General features: G+C 45.2%; 1 protein-coding gene across 4 annotated transcripts in view; it reads right to left on the bottom strand.

The window, feature by feature from the left end:
* Positions 1 to 25,725, bottom strand: part of KIF3B (kinesin family member 3B) — a 40,539-nt gene extending 14,814 nt beyond the window's left edge. The window contains exons 1-3 of one of the 4 annotated variants that reach the window (XM_029916911.1): positions 25,422 to 25,725; positions 24,639 to 24,719; positions 1,463 to 2,931 (exon numbers count right to left, since the gene is read on the bottom strand). In XM_029916911.1, coding sequence (XP_029772771.1) covers positions 1,463 to 2,866 — 1,404 coding nt within the window. In that variant the 5' untranslated portion in view covers positions 2,867 to 2,931; positions 24,639 to 24,719; positions 25,422 to 25,725. Of the gene's footprint in view, positions 1 to 1,462; positions 2,932 to 6,635; positions 6,748 to 24,638; positions 24,737 to 25,421 lie in introns of those variants that run through there. The other 3 variants (XM_029916913.1, XM_029916912.1, XM_029916914.1) reach the window with 3 other exon arrangements.
* Positions 25,726 to 25,803: the final 78 nt, after the last annotated feature.

Genomic DNA, 25,803 nt, shown 5'->3' with positions numbered 1-25,803 from the left:
CTAACGCTTCAAGTGCAGGAGTGAAGAGGTGTGAAGTGGCATTTGCGGTGAAGGAACCCCATGGGACAAGGTGGCCTTCTATTTGTGTTGTATAGAACTCCACGCTCACATCAGGTCTTGAAAGCTCTGGAAAAGACTCCTGCCTCTGAAGTAAAAGAGAACTCAGCTGTGGGAAAGGGCTCCTATGAAGTCACAGATAAAGCTCGGCTTCGTACAGCAAGTGGGGAAAGGAGAGGCAAGGAAGAGGGCCCTGGTCATTTTAAAACTAATAAACAAGGATACATTTGCAAGTTGAAATCAGATTTTGCATGAATTCACTAAGAAAGAACCTAACACCTCAGAGCAGTTATGGCTTGTGGTCAGGCGGCAGTCGTCCTCAGATTCCCAGGGCTGGCTCTGTCCCCTCCACTGCCATTAAAGCCCTGCGGCAGCCCAGAGTCCAGACACCTGACGGAACAGCCCATGGGCACCAGGAAAAAAATGCACAGGAGTCCTCTGCACCTTAGAATGCTACTCGGCCACTGCCTCACAAGGGTTAGAGGTTGAGGGAAGGGGCTGACCACGAGGAGGTAAGAACTGTTCTGTATCTTGTGTGGCAAGGTCACTGCATATGAGAACCACAATGAGATACCATTTTATATACACCAGACACACAAAAATTAAAGTCTGGTTGTCACAAGTGCCAAAGTGCAACCACAGCTGAGAATGTGCTGGCTGAAGTTTCGATCCACACGGCCACCTCCGAGAACAACTTGTGACAATCTAGTAAAATCAGGGCTGCACATACCCAAGGACATAATGGCACCAGATAAGAAATTCTTGCTCATACATGTTCTCCTGGAGCCAAGGGCAAAAACGTTTATGGCAAAAGATGGAAACAACCCACTATCAGGAGAATGGAATGCCACAGAATTCTCAGAGTGGTAATAATGAATGAATCACAGCTCCAGGCATCAATATGGACAGATCTCATTACATAAGGCTGAGCAAGTAAAAGCAAATTGCAGCAATGGGATTCCATTTATGCGAAGGCAAAAAATTATGTGAAACCGAAACTATTTTTTTAGACATATATACATAAACGAGAAAACTATAAAGGAGAGTATGGGAACAAACACCAAACCCAAGGTAACGTCCACCTCTGGGGGAGGGGACATGAAGAGCTTGTAAAGATACAGGTTATGGTCTATTTCTCACACTGTGGGGGTGGGCGGACATAGGTGTCAGTTTTATTGCTGGTTTTTATACCCTGCACATCTGTAAAAATTATTCTTCCTAAGAAGTCAATAATTTGTGTTTTAAGTTTGAAGAAATTGTTTTTCTTTCAGTTCCACAAATGTTTACTGGACACCAGGGAGCCGCTGGGAGCATAAACCTGAAAGGGACATCGTCCCTCACCGCATGTTTTTGGCTAAAACAGAACGTACTGAAAGAGGAAAGGGCCTCAGGGAGGGTCTGGTACCTTGATTTTGGCACCCAGCATCTCAGCCGCATCCTTCTCCCGCCGCAGGTCCTCCATCTTTTTCTCCTTCTCCTTCAGCAGCCTCATCTTCTCCTCTGCAACCAAGCTGTGGTCCTCTACAATGGCCCGCTTCTCAATCTCCAGTTTTTCTTGCTGTTCCCGCCAGTAATCATCCTTATCATCCCCTTCCTCCTCACCCTCTTCTCCCTCCTCCTCCTCCTCTTCCCCACCCCCACCACTGCCACCACCTTCCCTCCGCTTCTCTCGCCTCTTCCTCCTGCCAATGGACCGTTTTTCCAGCTGGGCCTTGAGCCGAGCAATCTCTTCCTGGAATTCTCGAAGGAGGGCATCTTTAGGGTCCTCGTTGACCCTTGGCTTGTTCTTAATGTTTTTGGCACGGTTGGCATATCTCAGAGTGGTCAGAGTCTCTTCCACGTTGTATGAAGCAGGTCCCACGTTGGCCACCATTACAGTTTTAGCATTGCCGCCAAGAGAATCTTGGAGGAGCCTGGTAAGCTTTGAGTCCCGATATGGAATGTGAGTGCTCTTGCCATCCACCAGGGCAGAGATGACATTACCTAAGGCTGAAAGGGACAGGTTGATCTTGGTGGCTTCCTTCAATCTTTCTCCTTGTGCACCGGTCTTGGCTTGCCGTTCACTGCCAGCAAGATCCACAAGGTTCAACTTCCCTACACGGATATGGTTTTCTCCATCGAGGCCCACTTCACTGCACTCAATGGTGATGACAAAAATTGCATGAGAGCGTGAACTGTGCTCGTTCATGTTGGTAGCACCGACAGAGCGGTTCTGGTTCCCCACGTTCATCACGTGCTCTATTTCCTTCACGCTCTTGGTGACGAAGGAAGACAGGTCTTTCACATACACTCCAGTGTCAGGCCTCTCTTTGAGCTCAAGCCTTTTGGTCTGATCCTTTGAGAGCAGATCTCGGATCTCTTCTTGGTAGATCTCCAGGTAAGAGGCCCTGACCAGGTATTGCTGATTCTGAGATCGAGAGATATGGGTGAAGATGTGGTCAAAGGAGTTAGGGATGACCCCTCTTTTCTCAGGGTCACCACGGACTCCTTCCATCGTGTACGTTTTCCCAGTCCCGGTTTGTCCATAGGCGAAAATCGTCCCATTGAAACCCTGCAGGACGGAGTCCACGAGTGGTCGGAACGTCTCATCATAGAGTTCAAACTGCTTGGCATTCCAGTCATAGACTGCATCGAAGGTGAAGGTCTTGGGCATTTCATGGGCCACTCCTTTGGGGTTCTTCACTGACACCTGCCCCAGCTTCACGTCCACATCCACCACCTTATCATATGAAGCTGCCTTTTCCTTGCCATTCATGGGCCGACAGCGAACCACCACCCTGACTGACTCCGAGCTTTTCAGCTTTGACATGATGAACGCTGGCCAGGTCAACCCTTGAGGGCTATGAATCCAGAATGTCTCAGGATGCTAAGGTCCTAGAAAAAAAAGCAAAAGTAAGTAAGGACAGTACAGCTGTCACCGGGGACTGCTCAACAGCACGGGACACACCCACATCACCTGCGTCTTGCTAACCTTCTGATGGTCACACTAAGTGACCTGAGGGGGCACCTGCGTGGCTCAGGTGCTCAAGCATCTGACTTCAGCTCAGGTCATGATCTCATGGTTCATGGGTTTAAGCCCCACATCAGGCTCTGTGCTGACAGCTCAGAGCCTGGAGCCTGCTCCGGATTCTGTGCCTCCTTCTCTCTCTGCCTCTCCCATGCTCACACTCTGTCTCTCTCTCAAAAATAAATAAACATTAAAAAAAAATTTTTTTTAATGACTTGAATACACACTGTAGTTCTTCACCAGGTCTTAATGAGCTGCGGTGGGAAAGTAAAAACTTGAGTCCACCAGCAGTGCGCACGAGCTTGTCCAGCTGGCACTTTAACTCTCAGACTACAGGTTGCCGCAGCTAGAAACCTTTCCAAAGCCTGGGTGATCGTCCACCCGGCCGAACGACTACAACCTCTGCAGAGCGCGATCTGGAACTATCCAGCAACACCGTTCGACATAGCAGTTGTATTTCCCAGAATTTTTCCCACAGACACAAGGATATTCGCTGTGGCATCATTTGCGGTAGCGACAGACTGTGGGCCCCCCAATTACCATCGAGAAGGGGCTGATTAAATGCATTAAATGTATATAATAATATAGACAGTGGGATCCTGTGCAGTTACAGAGAAGAATGGGCTAATCTAAATGTCACCCTATGCCAGGATATGCTGCTAAGTGACACCAGTAGATGGGGAACGGTGTGTGCTGTGTGGTTAGCAGTGTGTGCGCTCGTGGCCATATGGAAGCGTGTTTATGTGTGACAGACAAAACAATATCATAGATGCATGCATATAAAAGTGGTGGCCACACCACAGCAGTAACAGTGGCAGCCTCAGCAGGGGGACAGTGGGGCCTAGAGGACTCTCAGGTCAAGAGAGAGAGAAAAAACTTCATACACTTGTCTGTGCCATTTGAATTTCCCATCCCGTGCCCATAGTCTACTCTTCCATTCTAAAAATCATAAGCTATGGCATGTGCAAAATGTATTCAAACAGAGAAAGCATTTCTTCCATAAACAAACTTAATACAATCTGAATGCAAATAAGAAAAGAGGGGTTAAAAAAGTTTTTTAAGGAACTTCATCTGGTGCCAGAAAACTCAGGGAGCAGAAGAAAGGATGATTAAGTGGGTCCTTTGGGAAGGGGTAGACGGCAAACAGATTAAAGAGGTACGTATGAGGACCTCAAATCCCCAAAAACCTCAGTGTGGGGGTTTTTTTCATAGGTAATTCTCATGCTTCTGGATTCAAATGGCTCTTCAGTGACAGGTCCCTCACCTCACGTGTTCTCTAGCCGCCCAAGTCCCTGCCCACAAGACACGTATTATTAGCTTTTTAATCTTTCTGAGTCAGTTTATGCATAGCAAGCAAATATGTATTCATACATACTTACCCTTTTTTTTTTTTTTAAAGTTTCTTTATTTAAGCAATCTCCACACATAATGTAGGGCCTGAAGATCAAGAGTCACACGCTCCTCCAATGGAGCCGGCCAGTCGCCCACCCCACTTACCCGCTTCCTTGTTAACACAGCATAGAACGTTACACACAGAAACAACACCGCGCCCGCACCTTGCCATTCCTCAATAGCAACGTAACTTGGAGTCTGTTCGCTCAGTAGATACAGAGCTACCTTATTCTTCGTGACAGCAGCAAAATATCCCACCGTACGGAAGCGAAAGTTCTAGGAGTAAGCTGTTTCTGGTATTTTACTGTGAAAAAACTGGGCCCACATCCTTGCATGTGGGAGTAAGTACAGCTGTAAGATAAATTTCTCGACGTGCAACCACTGGCTCACAGGATATATGCATTTGTAATTTTAACAGACATTTAGAAGAGCGATAAAAATTTCCTTTTAGTTGTGAGGATTCCCTGCCAGCAGAGGAGTGGCAGAATGTGAGGCAGTGATGGGCCGTTCTAGGCAAATGCAGGTTAATAAATAGGGAGTCAACGCGTTCCCCAACTAAGCTTTCATAAAAGATTCTGCTGCTGCTAAGCACATGGAAAAGTGAAAAGTTACTTTTCATACTTCTCCAGTTGTTATATAAAATAACGTCTAGAATGAAGAACCAGAAAATCTCTTACCCTCTCTGAATCCCTTTTCTGTAAAATTGGTAAAATAGGGTAAGTCTCCTTCCTGGTGGACGATCGTGACACAGGAGGTGCTGACAGAGGAGGAAGTACTTTATAAACTAACATAAAGTTGGATTACAATTAACTAATACAGATTCATCCAAAACCCTTGTCAAACGGTCACTCCAGAGATTACTAGTGAGCCCTCATTTTTATTCTCTTGTTCAGTTTTATAGTCATCACCCTAAAAAAAATCAGACTAAACTGAGACCCGAATACCTAATCAGTGTTCAATTAGAAAAGCATGTAAGACAGTCCTGGTTCATCACCTTCTCTATGCTATTACAATTTTGTCTGATGATAAGAAGGAACTAGATGTTAGAATGGCCTGTGTACTGTGTCTCCCTTTCTTTTCTAGGGCAGTGGCCCCCAAGCTACCACTGCGGCCGATCCCTTGCCTGTCTCTACCTCCATGTCAGCAGAGACCTGTGAAAGTCAGGGGCCAAGCTCAAACCCCAAACCCCTTAGCCTTCCATGGGGAGGCCTCTGCTGGAGCACATGGGATGGTTTAAACAAGATCCCATAGACTTGGAGTAAGAAACATAAGGGGGGGCGGGGGCTCCTGGCTGGACCAGTTTGAGGAGCGTGCAGCTCTTGATCTTGGGGTTGTGAGTTTGAGCCCCGCGTTGGGTGGAGAGTATGTAAATAATAAATAAAACTTAAAAAAAGGTGCGGGGGTGCCTGGGTGGCTCAGTCAGTTGAGTGTTGGACTTCAGCTCAGGTCTCACAGTTTGTGGGTTTGAGACTCGTATTGAGCTCTGTGCTGACAGCTCAGAGCCTAGAGCCTATTTCAAATTCTGTGTCTCCATCTCTCTCTCTGCCCTTCCCTGCTCATGCTCTGTTTCTGTCTCTCTCTCTCTCAAAAATAAATAAACATTAAAAAAAATTTAATAAATAAAATATTTAAAGGAAACATAAGAGGGTAAGTGGGGGAGGGGTCAGAGGAGAGACGAATTGTTCTGCATTACAGAAGAGGCGGAGCTGTTCAGCTTTTACCCATCAAACCAGGGGCCCCAAGCCTGTTGAAAAAAATTAAAACATCTGCAGCAGGGTGACCTGCTTCTGTTACGGCATCGTCTATTTTTTGTGCGCTCCAAAACGATAAAAACAAAGGAATGATAGTGACCCACAATCATGTTTAAAATGTTTTGAAAAGAAGGAATTCCCAAAGCCTGAGTCCCTTTAATTAGATCTCAACTCAGAACCCAGGACACCATTTCTTTGCTGAGCTGGCGGAGCTCGAAGGCGCGAGTCATGTCTTACTGACGCACGAGCTCAGGAAGACGGGCTGATTTAATTTCCGGCCACCAGGGCTTAGCAACTTGCTCTGGGGCCTCCTCGAAGGAGAGGGCATTCTTGGAAGGGCGCCCTGACGCTCTTTCTTTCCTTTACTCCCTGCCTGACCCGTCTTCTAGCCGGTCTAATCACAGTGATAAATCTTTAGAGGAACTCACGGCAGTGCCCGGAAAGCAGGAACCGCAGGTCAGCAGCTCGTCACCTTCATCCTGAAGAGCTTTTCTGTTGGAACTGACCATTCCGACGTTAACAACCACCGTCTGAATGGCCGCGACACATGAAAAGCTAAGTTTCTTCCTAACTCCCCCACTCTTGTCCACTGAGGAAGTCAGTTACGCGTTTCTCGTGGCGGTCGTACTCCTCCAGATCATTCTCCAGCTCCTATACTTGGATGGATGCACCCTCACCTCTGCTAGTTGTCACGGATTCTTACCTCAAATTCTAGAAGTAGGTGTGGATTGGGTTCTCACCAACTACTGTCTTCCCGTAGAGATTCTATGACAGAGGTCTCCAACGAGTCACATTCTTCTACCTGAACCATTTTATTGAGTCCATTTTATTTGTTTAAAAAAAAAAACAAAGCCTCAGCAATTCCATTTCTATCTCTGCGTATGTCCTGGTGAAAAACCTTTGTACACGCACACAAGGAAACATGGACAAGGATGCTTTCTGCAGCATGTTAAAACAGAAAAGCTGGAAACAACCTAAACATCTCTTTCCAGGGGAAATGAAAAATAGCATATGGTGTCATCATATCATAGACACTATACTACTCAGTAGGAAAAAGAAATACATTTGATTGGGGGTTGATAAATTGTCGCCCATGGGCCAAATCCGGCCCACACCCTGTTTTTATAAATAAAATTTTATTGGATCATAGCCATACCCCCTTTGTTTACACATTACCTATGGCTGCATTAGCTATAAAATAGCAGAGTTGAGTAGTTGTAACAGAGACAGTCTGGCTCAGAAAACCTAAAATATTTACTGCCTGATCTTTTACAGAAAAGTCTGCCAAGCCTGAATTAGACTTACATATATTTACATGGATAAATAAACAGGCTGAGTGAGAATGCAAGTACAGAGTGATAATTATGATTAAAAATTTATAAAACAACAAAAAAGTATAAAACAATATGGTGCTCATGGAGTTGCATTTGTAAGTATTAAAAATGGGAAAGATATACAATGATTTATGATAGCAGCTGCCCAGACCGGGCAGCGTGAGAAGTGGAGGATGGGATTAAAAATGGGAAGGATATTTTGGGGCGCCTGGGTGGCTCAGTCAATTGAGCATCTGACTGTTGATTTCTGCTCAGGTCACGATCACGGGGTTGTGGGATCAAGCCCCACACAGGGCTCTGCTTGGAGCATGCTTGGGATTCTCACCCGTTCTCTCTCTCTCTCCCTCTTGCTCTCACTCTCCCTCTCCCCCTTTCTTCTAATCACACATACTCTCTCTCTCTAAAATTGAAAAAACAATTTAAATAATGGGAAGGATATTCCAATTTTATCTGTAATATCTTATCATTCCTCTGAAAAAAAAAAAAAGAACAGGGAGGGGCACCTGGCTGGCTCAGTTGGTGGAGCATGAAACTCTTGAACTCAGGGTCATGAGTTCAAGTCCCACATTCGGAGGTGAATTTACTTAAAACAAAAAACAGGGGCGCCTGGGTGGCTCAGCCAGTTGGGCATCCGACTTCGGCTCAGGTCAGATCTCACATTCGTGGGTTCAAGCCCCACGTCAGGCTCTGTGCTGACAGCTAGCTCAGAGCCTGGAGCTGCTTCCAGTTCTGTGTCACCTTCTCTCTCTGCCCCTCCCCCTCTCATGCTCTGTCTCTCTCTGTATCAAAAATAAATAAAACATTAAAAAAAATTAAAAAAAACAAAAAACAAAACAAAACAAAAACAGGGAAATGAAGCTTGAAAAAATAAGAAAAAATGTTAACAGCTGTCAATCCTAGTTATTTCCCATATTATTCTCTGAATATGTAAAATTTTCTGTTTTCTCAAAAAAAAAAAAACACATCAATTTCACATTTAAAAAAAAACAGGTTTGGGGCATCTGAATGGCTCAGTCAGTAGTCAGTTAAGCATCCAACTCCTGACTTTAGCTCAGGTCACGATCTCATATTTATAAGACTGAGCCCCATGTAGGGCTCTGCACTGATGGCTTGGAGCCTGCTTGAGCTTCCCTCCCTCTCCCCGGCCACTCCCTACCCCACCCTCCCACTCACGTGCGCACCTGCACACCCATGCTCTCACACTCTCTCTCTCAAAATAAATAAATAAACTTAAAATTTTTTAAATAATAAAAAATAAAAAATTTTAAAACCCAGGTTTTCTGCTTCTCTTAAACAATAGGAGTATCTAACAGCCCTGGTCCATGACCCAAATGGTAGCAATGGAACTGAGCAACACCTGCCACGCTGGAGAACCCAGCCTCTCCAATCCGCCCCACCCCCCTTTCTACAGTCTCACACCCAGCACGCTCTGTGCATTTGTACTTCCTGCCTGGCTCCTATAGGCATCTCTCTATAACCAAGTTCACGTGCACACAATCTGATTAAGAAAGGCCTGCCATACAAATGTCTTTTTTTTTAAGAAGTTTTCTTTAGACTTTTATCTTTTTTTAATTTTTTTAATGTTTATCTATTTTTGAAAGAGATAGAAACAGAGCATGAGTGGGGGAATGACAGAGAGAGAAGGAGACAATGAATCTGAAGCAGGCTCTGGGTTCTGAGCTGTCATCACAGAGACCGATGAGGGGCTCAAGGCTCAAACTCACAGACTGCGAGATCATGACCTAAGTCAAAGTTGGACACGTAACTGACTGAGCTACCCAGGTGCCCCTAGACCTTTATCTTTTTTGTAATGTTTTTATTTTTGAGAGAGAGAGTGTGAGCGAGAGGTGTAGGGGAGGAAAGAGAGGGAGACAGGATCCAAAGTGGGCTCTGCACTGAGAATGGAGAGCCCTCATGAACGGCTTGAACTCACGAACCAAGAGATCATCATGACCTGAGCCAAAGTCAGATGCTTAACTGACTGAGCCACCCAGGCACCCCTAGTCCATGTTTTTAAATGACACTTACCAAGGGTCTGTAATGACATGGAAAATGTTTATCATAAACGAAAAAGCAGCTTACAAAACTGAATGCAGGCAATCACAATTATATAAAAATAAGACCCATCAAGATATCAATAGTGATCTACTCTTTAATGAGCATGTAGTATCTTCAAAGGGGAAAAAGAGAGAGGTCTGACAATTTACCAGAAACAGCCCTGCCCAAAGGAGCAATCCGCAGGCTCGCAGAGTGCATGCTAATGCATATTTAATCAATGCATTCCGATGCAGTGCCCTCTGAGATCAGACCAGGCAACCACCTGCCAACCACCCTGGCCTGGAGTTCAAGGACTCAGAGCATCTGAAAGGCCACTGAAGCCACAGATCACGTGGGCCATCTGAAAAACACTGCAACTCCCCGGTAAGAAGATAAAGCAACTCCGCATTAGCCAGGCCTGAACCAACTCCCCGGGCAGGTTTCTCTCGGGGGGGAAGTGGCTGTTTTCTACTCTGTATCCACCTTAACACCATCAACACTACTCTCTCACCACCACTGCGGTTTTGAAGTATCAGGACTTTGTTGGTAATCCCTGAACCACACCAAGAAAGCAAGTCCAATTCTGGGTCTCTGGTTCCCATAATGGCCAGTATCACAATGGGAGGGAGTCACACAATTTTCGAGACAAGATTATTCATCTCTTGTTGAAAAATAACATCACTGCCATGCAGACCTTTTAAAAGGTCATTGCTGGGGGGGGGAGGGTGCCTGGGTGGCTCAGTCAGTTAAGCATCCAACTCGGTTTTGGCTCAGGTCATGATCTCACAATGTGTGAGACTGAGCCCTGCGTCAGGCTCTACGCTGACAGTGTGGTGCCTGTTTGGGATTCTTTCTCTCTCTCTCTCTCTCTCTCTCTCTCTCTCTTTCCCTCTCTCTCCCCTTCCCTCTCTTTCTCTGCCCCTACCCTACACTCAAGTGCACGCACAAGTTCTCTTTCTCTCCCTCTCTCAAAAATAAACAAACACAAAAGGACATTGGTTTTGTGTTGAGGAAACAGTTCTATATTTGCTTATATGTGATAAAATATATTTTAAGGGATATTCATGAGCCAGATAATAACACGGGCTGCCTATAGGGAAAGAGCCACATGGTGAGGGCGAAGCGCAGAAGGGAGCCTTTGCATGTATACCACTTAGACTCCTTGTGTTTCGAACAGTGGGAATATATTGTGTGGTCAGAAAAATAAATTAAAAAGGTTATGGAAAAATTCTGTGAAATTAATTAGCAAAGTAATAAAATAGTATCCAGTTGTTAACACTCATTATTTTCTTCCTTTCATCTACCCGGTTTTACTGACCACCATGAATATGAGGTAGTAAAAATGTTTTGGGGCGCCTGGCTGGCTCGGTCAGTGGAGCATGTGACTCTAGATCTCTGGGTTGTGAGTCTGAGCACCATGTTTGGGCATCAAAACAGAAGGAAGGAAGGGAAGAAGGGATAGAGGAAGGGAGGGAGGGGAAATGGAAGAAAGGGGAAGGGAGGGAGAAAAGCAGGAAGGAAGGAAAGGAAAGGAAAGGAAATGTTTTAACTGATGAACAAAGGGCCGGAGGAATAAAAATACTTATCTTAACTTTATGGTGAAATGTCATAAAAAAGCTTCCATGAGATCTACACTACTGGAATCTTTAATATTCTAATGTCATGTAACCTCAGCCCTAAAGGCATTTAGACCAAAGATGTCAAAGTAACAGACCACTAAAATACAGTCTGTTGTTACTACGGTACTCTTTATAGCCAGATAGTTGCGTGAATTGTCCAAAAACTTACAAACTGTCCTTTACAGTACACATAAGAGCCACAGCATCTCAAACTGGTATAGATTATTTGCTAGCAGTTGAGTAATCAAAACCTTGAATCAATCAATCCATTGAAATGTAATAGTCAAAATGTAACACTCCTTTGAAACAGCAACTCCATTTCTTGGAATTCTTTTAAGGATATAATTAAGGACACCAATCACTGAAAATATGTGCAAGACGCACATACACGTTGATATTTATTACAGCATCTCTAACCACCCAAATACTCATCAATAAAGGACTGGTTAAGCTGTAACACATCTCTAAAGTGGGAAATTATGCCGTCATTAAGAATGGCAACAAACCTCTAAGTATTTACTTCTGGGAAGATGTTTGTGACATTTGGCTGGGTGAAAAAAAGCAGGCTACCAAACAGAAGTTACTGTGATGTGATTTATGTTTACATGCATACGTGCACATGTACAGAAAAAGATGTGAGGGAAACAGTGTAAAGTCATGGGTAAAAATAAGAGCTTTATTATTTTTTTAAGTTTATTTATCTATTTTGAGAGAGACAGAGATAGCACAAGTGGGGGAGGGGCAGAGAAAAGAGGGAGAGAGAACGCCAAGCAGGCTGCTTGCTAAAAGCGTGAGCTTTAGTGTTCAACAGCTCAGGGTTTTAATTTCTGCACTGCTACTCAGCTACAAAATCTTGAGGAAGCTTCATAAATCATAGTTTCTTACATAAAATGCAGTTAATAATACATACCTTAAAAAACAATTCTAAGAATTAAATAAACTAATAAATTAATGCTCAGTCTTAGCCTAATGCAAAATACTCGTAAGGGTAATTTACTCTGGGATTGAGCTTGCAAGAGATTTTTTTTTTTTTGCTTCCTTTGGCCTCTTTGATAGGTGCATATATTTTGTTTCTTATAATCAAGAAGGGGGATGGCAATAAAGCTATTTTTTCTTTGGTGGGAAAAAGACTATCAACTTGATTTCAGACTAAGTGTCTTAGGAAGATAGGCTACTTATCTGGAAAGAAACCTACAGGGCGCCTGGGTGGCTCAGTCGGTTAAGCCTCCAACTTCGGCCCAGGTCATGATCTCACGTTCGTGGGTTTGAGCCCCCCATCAGGCTCTGTGCTGACAGCTAGCTCAGAGCCTGGAGCCTGCTTCCGATTCTGTGTCTCCCTCTCTCTTTGCCCCTGCCCGCTCAAGCTCTGTCTCTCTCTGTCTCAAAAATAAATAAAACATTAAAAAAAAAAAAAAAAGAAACCTACAAAGATCACATACAAGAACCATGAACAAATAAATTCCTGCTCTGAATTCAAACTGGCACCATGCATGCCCTGCTATTTGATAACCCAAACGGGCAAAGAAAGAAAGCATTCATCTGGAGGAAAAGAGAGGGAAAGAAACCCTTTTTGTATCCAGTGGTGAAACATTCAGAAAATACATTCATAAAAATATCTTCAAATCTAGAGGATACTTCTCATTAGGATCGGCGTGGGTCTGCGGTTTTGTCGTATTCATTAGTTGCAATTCATAGACTATCAAGAGCTTAATGTATATTCCTCTTTTAATCCTCAACAGCACCTTATGAGGAATAGGTATTAGCCTCATTTTAAAAATAAGGATGGGACATTCAGAGAAATCAATGCGCCCAAGGTCTCACAGCAATTAAGTGGAAAATCAGGATTCAAAACTAGGCGTGTCTTATTTAAAGGCCTACCTATAAACTCATTCTGACACACACATCTCTGCATATGTACATGTGTGTATCAATATATGCATAGGTTAAAACAACTCAAGCTGTACAGTAATGAACAAGTAGCCCCCCCCGGCCCCTGGGGAGGTACCCCACCCATACCTAAGCATTAATGTATCCAGCTTGCTCTCCCTTTTTTTTTTTTAACTCAATTGGAGGTGTACTATGTACCATTCTCCATCTTACTTTATAGATCTTGGAAGCAATTTCTGCACCACCACCACCACCACCAGCCCCTTTAAAAAGCTGCTTGGATGTCACGCTGTGGTTGCTTTATAATTTGATGGGGCGCCTGGCTGCCTCAGTCAGTAGAGCATGTGACCCTTGATCTCAGGGTCATGAGTTCCAGCCCCAAGTTGAGTGTAGAGTTTACTTAAATAAATAAATAAATAAATAAATCTATAACGTATATGATTATTCCACGACCGAGGGTCTTCTCATGGTTTCTGGTCTTTTGCTGCTGCAAACAATGCCGTGGTGGATATCCTGAATGTACACCTTTAGCTACAGGTGGGAGTTATCAGCAGGGCCCACTCCTGGAGCTGTAAAAGTCATCTCACCCTATCCCCGGGCTGTCTCACAAATCCCCCCACCCCCGTGTGCCCCAACACACAGAACTTCCGCTCTGAACCACCACGAGGCTGTGAAGCCAGAACAGCCTTCCCACCAGGAACTTCCCATTCCAAGTTCTAACCCAGGATAGAAGTGAGGTTGTTTCTCTGCTGAACAATGTCCACTCTTGATGTAAGACACGTAAATCAACCAAATGTAACATTCGGTGGTGATTGACTGGGGCCCTTTTTGGAACTTGATTCAAATGAACCAACTATTACAAACTGTATGAGACAATCAAGCAGATTTGCACACTGGATATTAGATAATGTTAAAGAATTATTACTACCTTTTTTAGGTGTGAAAGTGGTGTCTTTAAAAAAAAAAGTTCTTGGGATGAATGGGTGGCTCAGTCAGCTAAGCGTCCGACTTTGGCTCAGATCATGATCTCACGGCTCGTGGGTTTGAGCCCCATGACAGGCTCTGTGCTGACAGCTCAGAGCCCGGAGCCTGCTTCAGATTCTGTGTCTCCCTGTCTCTCTGTCCCTCCTCTGCTCACGCTGTTTCTCTCTGTCTCTCAAAAATAAATAAAAACATTAAAAATAATGTTTAAGAATAGTTCTTACTTTTAGGCATACACATACAAGTGTTTTCAGATAAAGTTAGGTACCGTGTGGAATCACAATAATCCAGAGTGGGGCGGGGCTACAGCTGGAACAGAAGTGCCCTGCGCTGATAACGGCTAGAAGTGGGTAATGGGTTCACGGTTGATTCTATCAGTCTAGTTTTATGTATGCTTGACATTTCCAAAATGAAAAAAAATGCCTTCTGACCAATGGCTTTTTTTCTTTTTTCTACTTTTAAGAAATTTTTAGTTGTGGTAAAAAAACTACACTTATAGATAAAATGCACCCTCTTAACCATTTTTTAGCGTACAGTCCAATAGTGTCAACTACATCCACATTGTTGTGTAACAGATCTCTAGAACTTTTTCATCTTGCCAAACTGAATCTCTATACCTACCAAGCAAACACACCCCAATTTCCCCTTTCCCCAGCCCCTGGAAACCACCACTCTGCCTCTGTGCTGTGGCATGTGACAAGATCACCTTGCTTTTTTTTAAGGCCAGATAAAATCTTATTTTATGTGTACACCACATTTTCTTTGTCCACTGATCTGTCCGTGGACACTTGGGCTACTTCTACCTCTTGGTAATTATGAGTAATGCTGCAGTGAACATGGGTGTGCTCAATGACTTTTCTTTTTTTTAAACTATTTTATTTTTATTTTATTTGAAGTTTATTTGTTTTGAGAGAGAAAGAGAGAGCAGGGGAGGGGCAGAGAGAAAAAGAGTGAGAGAAATCCCAAACATGCTCCACATGGTCAGCTTGGAGCCCCATGTGGGGCTCGAACTCATGAATTGTGAGATCATGACCTGAGCCAAAATCAAGAGTTGGATGTTTACCTGACTGAGCCACCCAGGCTCCCCTCAATGACTTTCGTGGGTTTTGTTTGTTTGTTTTTTGGGTTTTTTTTAGCGCTTATTTTTGAGAAAGAGAGAGACACACACACAAAGTGTGAGCGGGGGAGGGTCAGAGAGAGAGGAAGACACAGAATCTGAAGACAGACTCCAGGCTCTGAGCTGTCAGCACAGAGCCTGACACTGGGCTCAAACCCACGGAACCGTGAGATCATGACCTGATCGGAAGTCGGCCGCTTAAGCGACTGAGCCACCCAAACGCCCCTCAATGACTTTTCATTTTAATCAGACTGTCATTCAGCTGGGTAGAGAGCCACAGCAAAATCTACACTTAAAAGAAGGAAGTGTCCCGGAATAACGAAAGAGGCAGGTATGCTTGAAATTGAAACCCAGTCCTACCACTACTAGCTCTGGAACCTGGCACAAGTTCCTTCTGAGCCTATCTGCGTGTCTGTAAAATGGGAAGACCACCACTAGCCTGCTGGCTTGGAGCTGAGGACCCGAGGAGACAAGCATCACGGGGCCTGGCCCACAGGAGGTGCTTCTGCCCTGACCCAATTTGGAGGAGAAAAGCCCTGAGCAGGGGAGAGGGAAGTAATGTGGCACACCGGGTTAATGAGTGGCAAAATACGCAGAAACCAGGTCTAACTGGCTCCAAAGTTCATGGCCTTTTTCCTACACCAGCCCTAAATATCAGTCATCTGATTGTCTCCTCACAATTTTTACCATTTCCACGTGCCACCTGTACTATTATTTACTCAAGGTTTTTCTTTAAATCTACTTTCTTTAAACACAAAGAAACTTTGTGTCACTAGCATGAATAGAAAGTCAGTATCACCTACTGTACACAGAAGGTAACTATGAAAATAAATATAAGGGGGTGCCTGGGTGGCTCAGTCAGTTGAGTGTCCAACTTCAGCTCAGGTCATGATCTCATGGTTCATGGGTTCGAGCCCCACACAGGTGCTCAGAGCCTAGAGCCTGTTTTCGGATTCTGTGTCTCTGTCTCTCTCTGACTCTACCCTGCTCACGTTGTCTCTCTCTCTCTCTCAAAAATAAATAAAAATATTGGAAAAAAAAGAAAATAAATATTAGGACACACAACGACATTACTAAATTCTAGCTAGATCCTATGGCTTACCTAAAGGCTGAGGTTTGATCTCTCCTGGTTAGAAAACCAGCTTAGCAAGTGTTAAGAAATGGACAGGAACCAAACAAATATTCTCCTTGATATAGAACGAAATGAGTTTAAAAGAGAATAGTGCTAATAACCTCATGCTAATCCATGTCATTCAATATAATTTTGGATGCTGTACTGAGTGCTACCTAAAGTCTTCACCTTTTCCACCTGGTTTAACTCTGCAGTATCTAACCCCATCTAGATCCCCCGAATCAGAATCCCATTTTACCAAGACTTCGATGACTGGTGTGCACATTAATGTTGGGGAAGCTCTCCCTACATGTGCTGCCTCTACGGTAAACTGTTCCCGAAGTCGATGATGCAGAATTTCCCATAAATCATAGAGCTTATTTCAGTAATATGCTGAGTTCAATACTTTTTAAAAATCCCTCTCCAAAAGTCCACCAGCTGTCAGCGTTCACCGTCCAGCTGCACAATGATAAGCTTGCTCTCACAGCTCACACAGGGCACAGCCCTGATAATGGATGTGCAGCATTTCCAGTTAACGTCCCCACTCAACGGCTTGCTCGCAGAATGGAGGGTTTACATAAGCCCATGTTCTGGGTCTTATACATTGGCAATTCTGTATGAAAAAGAAAATGGATTAAGGAGAAGGAGTCAAGAAGGCTGAGAAAAACTATTAGAAGATACTTTATGGTGTGTGAATTATATCTCAATAAAGCTGGGGTTTTTGTTTTTTTTACTACTTTTGGAGGATCCTAATAAAAGTTTAAGAAGGAACTTTGAAAATTCCAACTTTCCCCAAACCATTTCTTTATTCATTAGAATTGTTCTCTCATGAGGCCGAGAGAGAAGCAAAGATGTTCATTAGAGCACTGTGTGTCATTATAAAAGGCTGGAAACAAATGCCAATGCTAGGGAAAGTTTACTAGTTCATAATTACTAAACATGGAAACATGTTCTGAAATAGGAAATGAATATTTCCAGATGCAAAATGAAAGGCACACTTTGAGTGTACATTTATCTAAATACATATCCGCAAGTAGACAAATACGCTGAAATTGAGTTAGGATACCATTTCACAAGCAAGTTCTCTCTACCAAATTGTAGTAAAATGTCTGTCTTTCCAATTTTATTTAGACACCGCCTTGTTAAAAACGTGATTTAAGGGCGCCTGAGTGGCAGTTGGTTAAGCGTCCGACTTCGGCTCAGGTCATGATCTCGCCGTTGGTGGCTTTGAGCCCTGTGTCAGACTCTGTGCTGAATGCTTGCTCAGAACCTGGAGACTGATTCTGATTCTGCATCTCCTTCTCTCTCTGACCCTCCCCTGCTCATGCTCTGTCTCTCTCTATCTCTCAAAAAATAAATGTAAAAACACAGTGATTGAAGGAGGCTGTCTTTGTAATTAAAAATTTTAACAAAATAATCTAGTTTAAAGAAATCATCAGAAATGCAAAGGTTTACACAAAAATAACCATCAAGATATCCTCTGTAGCATTATTTATGATATTACATTAAAACTAGCTTAAATGACAATGGGGGAAATTAAGTAAGAATCGTATATCCATTAGATAAAATATATTTAGGGATATCTTTGCCTTTGGATAGTAAGATGTTAACAGTGGCTAGTTCTGGGTGGTAGGACTTAAAGTGAATCTTTTTTATTTTTTATTTTTTAATGTTTATGTATTCTTTAAGAGACACAGACATACAGACCAAGAGCATCAGAGGAGCAGAGAGAGGGAGACATAGAATCTGAAGCAGGCTCCAGGCTCTGAACTACCAGCACAGAACCTGACAAGGGACTTAAACCCACGAACTGCAAGATCATGACTTGAGCCAAAGTCAGACGCTTAACCTACTGAGCCACGCAGGCACCTCTAAAATGAATCTTTAAGAGCATTTTTTTAAAAAGATTTTATTTTTGAACCATCTCTACACCCAGCATGGGCCTTGAACTCACAACCCCGAGATCAAGAGTCACATGTTCCACCAACTAAGCTGGCCAGGTACCCCAAAGTGTACCTTACATTTGATCTTTTCAGGACTTTCCTCATTTTTCCTCAACAGAAATTCATCATATGTATAAACAGGGGGGAAATCCTATTAGAAATGCTGTCAGCTAAAGAAATAAGGAAGGAAAGACACAATGTAGTTCTTAGGTTAGAATCTGACTCGTTACTGCAGATCTTGCAAAACTAGTAACTATTTCCACCAAGAACTATCTTCTTGTGGTTATCTTAAGTAACCTGAGCTGATATTTTATCTTACCTGAATGGAATCTTTTGTGATTTACTAGCTAGATTGTTTTTGCTTAGGTTACCGAAATGTGTTCTAAAGTAATAATTACTGCAATCCACTACGCTGCTGGAGGCCACGCCATGAGCTTCTAGTTTCTGTTTACTTTATTCCCACACAACCGCCCGAAGCAAGCAGTTCCCGGAACCACTGCTGAAGGTGATGTGAAGGACCCCAGAGGAGGTCAGAGCAAGTCGTGTCTTCGCTCCCGAGAAATTCCTAGCTCCCTTGGACCCACTTCCACTTATACACCATGTTCAAATATGACAAAACGCAAGCGCTGCAAATACCCTGCCAAAAAGTGTAAAAATAAAACCACACCCACCACAATTATCACTGGTGCTCTCTAACGCAAACTCTGATTTAAATAAATCAGCATACTAAAGATAGATGGGCCTGGGTGTGAAGAGCTCAATGCCTGCAGTGAGACAAAGTGAGGAGACGCCATGTGTCACCATGACTAGATGAGCCTTAAACAGGAACAGCTCAGCTGCGGTGCAGATGTGGGAAGCTGATAAGATGAGCTGATGGCAATCAATGATCTCTGGCGGCCCAGAAATAGGCTTTCAAAGCCCCACCCGGAAGGTCTGGGTGAAAGCCCAGCATGAAGTCGCCAAGAAAGAAAATACCACTCAACTCCACACTCATTCTTCCAGGCAGGGCTGCAAGAGCCTTGGAAAGTTGTTCCAGGTCCTTAGTTTTTACCAACGGAGACTGAGACTCAGCCTGAAACTGAGAGTGACTGAGCACCAGAGAGGTTGAGTTACTTGCCTCAGGTCACAGAGCAAGTGGCAGAATTGCTACTGGAATTCTTGCCCCACCCCACCTCATCCTACGGCCTTTTCACACTAGAATTTCCTGTGACCAAAAAAAAAAAACTAAAGCTCTAGGGCATACCTGACCAAGAAACCTTTCCAAGACTTTAAGATAAGGAGATGTTGAAAGGAGAACAATGAGGCCACAGAGGGCAGAGTGGGAAACTGAAGCATCCTTTGCAGCCAGTCAGTGGGTGGTGTGGGACTCTGGCTGCCCTCTTCTCCATGGTACAGATACTATCACCACCATCAAGAAACAGTGAAAGGTCGAATGACTCAGTACAAGCTCGCGGCGCCTACCCACGTCAGCTGTTTTGGCCATGAGTGTTGGACTGTTAAGAAGTGTAAGAGGTGCTTATCTTATAAACTGGATACCTGTTTCTTGACTATGGGTCAAGTGACTGACATCCATCTCCTTCAGTTAAAATAGCTCAAGGGTTCTTCCCCTGATTTCCTCAAACATTCTTTCAAGTCACTTTATCAGCAGCACAAACCACTAGTTACCGGCGTATAGCTCTGGACAAGACAGCAGGGATGTACTGCCCAGCTGAAAAACCCAGGGGCGCACGGGTGGCTCAGTTGGGTACACATCCGGCTTCAGCTCAGGTCATGATCTCATGGTTCGTGGGTTCGAGCCCCGCGTCAGGCTCTGTGCTGAGAGCTAGCTCAGAGCCTGGAGCCTGCTTCAGATTCTGTATCTCCCTCTCTCTGGCCCTCCCCTGCTCGTGCTGTCTCTCAAAAATAAATTTTTAAAAATTAAAAAAAAATTTTTTAAACCCAGCGGGAGAAGGAGCAATGGACTTGGATGCGGCAGATCTGGGGACATTATGTGAATTCTCTGTATGTGAATTCTCTGTGCCTCTACTTTCCTCTTCTGGAAAGTGGGATTCATAACAGTACCCATGATCAGGGCTGCTATGAGGACTAAGACAACGTAGGTCAAGTACTTAGAACAGACTACTTGTCTCAGTAAATATTAGCTATTCCTGTTCCTTTTTTATCATTATCATGGGCAAGCCCTAGGCTTGCCACTTAGTCCCAAATAAGTGCACCTCAAGTTTTAACTTGCACACGAGACACCAGAGGGTGTTGGTAAAATGCAGCCTGGTTTACTAGATCTAGGCCCAGATTCTGCATTTCTAGCAAGCTCCCGGGGGGACAAGGGTACTTCTGTCATGCAAAACCCAATCCCTGAGCAGCAAGGACCTACCGAACCCAGCACCTAGCAGGTGCCTAACATTACTGACAAAAATGACAACGTCTTGGCATCTCAATGCCTTATCTGTAAACTGGGGATAGTACATATTCTATGTGTGATCTCCACAGACTGGCATTAGTAGGTAAGACTGCTTAGACAGGAAAGAACATTCTATACTGCAAACAAGGCGATACAAGTGGAGGCAGGGGGTGGGGGGAGATTATTAGTCTTCTCTTCACAGTGTGGAACTTACAACACTGTAAGCCTAAATTTACAAGTGCCAAGTATTAGCACCCTTCACCCCTGCTGTTCCTTCTGCCACTTTTCCAAATGGCTGCCTTGGTTCATTTTTTTATAGCTGCCCCTGGAATGAACACAGCATAAAGCAAGGATCTCATGAAAAAAACGCTCGAATTCTCTTGCTCAGGAGAAATACTCCATTCAAGGCTCCTCCAGGAATTCTGGCAGAACCCAACAGCTTTTCAAGGGATTCCCAAATCAAAAGCTCTGAAACTTTAGAAGCGTCATTTGATGGCCAAGGAAAAGAACCACTTTGGCAGGGGCACTGCGGCCATGTGAGGCACTGACAGTGAGCTTCACCCTCTCCCAGAGCTGGCTAGCCTCCTTCCAGCCTTCATCAGCCAAGATCTCGAGTCAGGGCAGCAACACCGACAGCATGAGACAGATGGGCACTGCCCTGGCAACGCCCACGCCTGCCACTCCACAGGCTGGCAAAGAGCCAGGGTGCCAGCAAAGTGGGGCTTGCGGATGTCCACGGTGAGGGCTTCAGGGAGATGCATCTGGCTGTCTTCCTGCAGCGTAATCGGGGATCTCCTCCCCACAGACTATAAGGTACGTGCCCCTCCTACAGGCCCGGAGCAACCCCCGCGAATTCTTCCTCACAGGGCACCTTACCAAAACGTTCTTTCATCATTTTAAAGGCAGATGGCACCACCAACATCTACCTAATTGCTCGGGCCAAAAACCCAGGAGGCATCCCTGATTCCTTCAGCTCTTCTCCCAAGCACCATCCTGCTGGTCCTGCCTCCAAGACATATCCCCAGTCCACCCTCTTGTACCCAGCTCCCCTGCCTCCCTCTGGCAGGCCATCGTTGCCTCTCAACTAGTCTCCTAACTACCTTCCTGGCCACCATGCTTATTCCCCTGAAAATCCACGCACCACACAAAGGCCAAAGGGATCTTTTAAAGAACCAAAAACTGAGGCGCCTGGGTGGCTCAGTCAGTTAAGCCACTGGCTTCGGCTCAGGTCATGATCTCATGGTTCGTGGGTTCGAGCCCCGCATCTGGTTCTGTGCTGACAGCTCAGAGCCTGGAGCCTGATTCAAATTCTGTGTCTCCCTCTCTCTCTGACCCTCCCCTGCTCGTGCTGTCTCTCAAACATAAGTAAAAAACAGGGGGGGAATTTAGAAAAAAATAAAAAATAAAAAACCAAAAACTACTGTCATTCCCGTTCCTAAAGCCTTCCCCAGCTTCCCAAGCTTTTAGAATCAAATCGCGAGTGCTTACTCTAGCCTACAAGGCCCTGTACGATCTGAGTGAGGCCTCACCCCTCCCTGTCAGCCCACCTCTCCTCTCTCCCTCTCCTTCCACCCCAACTCACCTGCTCCAGCCACTGAGCCTTCTTTCAGTTCCCGAACTTACCAAGCTTGTTCCCTCAGACCCTTCACCCCTGCTGTTCCTTCTGCCACTTTTCCAAATGGCTGCCTTGGTTCATTTTTCTATAGCTGCCCCTGGAATGAACACAGCATAAAGCAGGGATCTCATCTATCTCTGAAGCATCGTTATCTCCAGGCTAGAACAGGGCCTGACACAGACCAGCTGCTCAGCAAATATGGAGTGAAAAACCTGAGGCAGCACAGGGCAAGAGCACTAGACCTGGAGCAGGCAGACCCAATTTCCATGTGAAATGGGCTGCTTACCAGTAGCTTGGCTTCTCAGGTCCCCGGACTCTGCAAAACGGGGAAATTAAATCTGTGCCCTACCTTCCTCGCAGGGTTATAATACGACCAAATGCACGAAGGCACGCTTAAGTGCTTTTGTAAACCACACCGAGAGCATTGTATTCTTAACCAGCACAAGAGAAGGCTCTCTCTCAGGGACCCGCACACCAGTGGATAAAACGAAGCTTCTAACCCAGGCACCCAACAGAAGCCTAGGGACACAAAAGAAGAGATTTGAACAAGCACCTTTACTCTGCAGGAGGGCTAAACACAAGTTATGAATTCATTTAAAGAAGTCAAATCATTTCAAAAGCAGTAATATATAAACTAAGGTCTGAGATCCTTGAAGTATACGGCATTGGGATGATTATTTTTTTAAATGTTTTAAATGTTTATTTTGAGAGAGACTGCATGCAGACGAGGGTCAGAGAGAGAGAGAGAGAGAGAGAGAGAGAGAGAGAGAGAGAGGGAATCCCAAACAGGCTCCATGCTGCCAGCACAGAGCCCGGAGCAGGGCTCGAACTCACAAACCGTGAGATCACGACCTGAGCTGAAATCAAAAGTTGGACGCTTAACTGACTGCCCCCCAGGTGCCCGGGGACTGATTTCCACCTCTTCTATTGTGCTTGCACAGAGGGATTTAGCACACATTTACTGAACTGGGAGTGGACATCCTACCATCAGCTTTCAGCTCTCTCTGCAACTCATTCTGGCATGGGATTGCAGGTTCCTGGAGCGACCCTGTAATAATACTGATACTAATGTTCTTCTGTGACAGCTACTGTTTCAAGCCTGCAGCAACCTCTTGAAGTTGACAAACCTGGTATTATGCACATACTTCAATTTATTCACTCACCAACCGTAAATAGGACACAAAGTATATAAATAGAATAGATAGTATAAGTCAAGCCCAAATAATAATCACTACATTTATCAAACATGCCAGGCACTTTGCAAGTATTAGGCTCAAATGAATCTTCACAACAGCCATACATGGTAGATACTTTATTATCCTCATTCTACAGAGGGGGAAGCTGCAGCACAGAGATGGAAGTACCTTGCTCAGTGGCACACAGCTTGGAGGTGGCAGAGTTGAGACTTGAACCCAGACAGTCTGATTCCATGCTTTTAAACCACTAGCTTGCCGTCAGAACTGCACAACATCACTGAAAGGGCCTTCATCTAGCTTAGCCTACTTTTTTCATTTTAAAGAGGAGGGGACTGACAGACAGAGAAGCCCCCTTTTAAACATCCAGCTCTAGGGGCACCTGTCCAACTTCAGCTCAGGTCATGATCTCATGGTTCGTGGGTTCGAGCCCTGCATTGGGCTCTGTGCTAACAGCTCAGTCTAGAGCCTGTTCTGGATTCTGTGTCTCCCTCTCTCTCTGCCCCACCCCCACTTGCACTCTGTCTCTCGCTCTCAAAAATAAACATTAAAAATTTAAAAAAACACATTCCAGCTCTTTTTTGAGGTCCACACTTTGGATGGTATCTATTTAATTTTTTTAATGTTTATTTATTTGGGGAGGGGAGCAGAGAGAGAGGGAGAGAGACTCCCAAGGAGGCTCTGTGCTAACAGCACAATGCAGGGCTCGATCTCACAATGAGATCATGACCAGACGTGTAATCAGGAGTCAGATGCTTCACAGCTTAAGCTACCCAAGCACCCCTGAATTGTATCTATTTAAATGAAGCTTTATATAAGATCTTATTGGGGCACCTGGGTGGCTCAGTTGGTTAAGTGGGCAACTTTGGCTCAGGTCAAGATCTTGCAGTTTGTGGGTTCAAGCCCTGCATAGGGCTCTGTGCTGACCACTCAGAGCCTGGAGTGTGTTTCAGATTCTGTGTCTCCCTCTCTCTCTGCCCCTCCCCCACTCACACTCTGTCTGTCTGTCTGTCTCTCTCAAAAATAAATAAGAGTTAAAAAAAATTTATATAAGATCTTATTTCCTTGCCTCTGGAAGAAAAGCCCCTAGCCACAGAAGTCAGGAGAAACAAAAGAATACTCTGTGGCTTTGAATAGCTATGGCTGGTTGAGAAAGCAGAGACATCAGGGTACAGGGGAGACAATACAGGGTTTACCTGGAAATGTGTCCAGCGCCACCACTTAATAAGTGTAAGATTCCCAGACAAGTCATTCATTTTCCTGAGCCTCAGTCTCACCTGTGAAACGTGGATAACGTCACCACCTACCTGGCAAAGTCTACGTGAAAATTAAACAAGATACCGTACCTGAAAACTGCTTCCCAATCATACACTTGCAAACAGCTACTAAGCTTTAAGCACGTCCCAAAAGACATAAGATACCCTTTTTGCTCTGGACGGGTCAACAAGGTCCAAGTATTTGAAAATGAGACCTGACCTCAGCCATCTACCAGAACTTGACCTCAGGGTTTCCAACACCAGGGCTGCCTGCGCAAGTCCACACCACCTTCCCGGCTCTGAGCAGCACAGAGAAGTAAAACGGGGGGCGGCGGGATGGCAACAAGGAAAGAACCCTCACAGCGCTGGGCTCTACACACCTAAACCCTCCCCCCCTCCCCCAGCCCCAGAGTCCTCTCCTGCAAGCCTTTGACCCAAACCACCCGCGTGCCTCCCAACAGCTTGTTGGACACTTACTATGTGCCAAGCTGCTTGACAGACCCTGTTTCATTGGCTTCCCACAGAGGTTCATTAACCCATATGACGGATAAAGAAAAGAAGGCTCAGAAATCAACCTGCCCAAGACGAGGCCAAACGATGACTAATGGAGATGCAGAGTCTCCAACCCAGAGACTCTCGATTTAAAACTGGACTCTGGGTCCCCACGTCAGGGTGTCCTGGGAATTCCCCTCTCCCCATTTCGGGGACTCTCAACGTGCACACCTCATCATCGTAAGCACTCCGAGCAGCAAGTGGTAGGAGACCGCTGGACAAACACTCCACCGAAGCCTGAGAGGGAACGGGACTGGCCCAAGGTCATGCAGTGAACCGGGGCAGCGGTCGAGGTTCGGACCCCAGGCTCTCGCTTCCCCGCGTCTCTCCAGGGCTGCGTCCCCGACCGCGGCCCCAGACGCCCCCAGGTGGACTCCGACCCCTCGCGGCCGGGGCCGAGGGTCGGGCCGCACGTCCGCCCGAAGGACCAGGGGCGAGGCCGCCCGGACGGCCGGAGGATGCCCGGAGTCAGGGCAGAGGATGCTGCGGCTCGCGAAGCAACAGAGCTAGGCGGCGGCGCCGGCGCGGGCCTCCGGGCGGATCGCGGGCGGCG

This window comes from Suricata suricatta, chromosome 12 (genome assembly GCF_006229205.1).
Source record: "Suricata suricatta isolate VVHF042 chromosome 12, meerkat_22Aug2017_6uvM2_HiC, whole genome shotgun sequence".
In the NCBI taxonomy this organism is placed as follows: domain Eukaryota; kingdom Metazoa; phylum Chordata; class Mammalia; order Carnivora; family Herpestidae; genus Suricata; species Suricata suricatta.
This window is presented reverse-complemented; position numbering and strand designations above follow the sequence as displayed.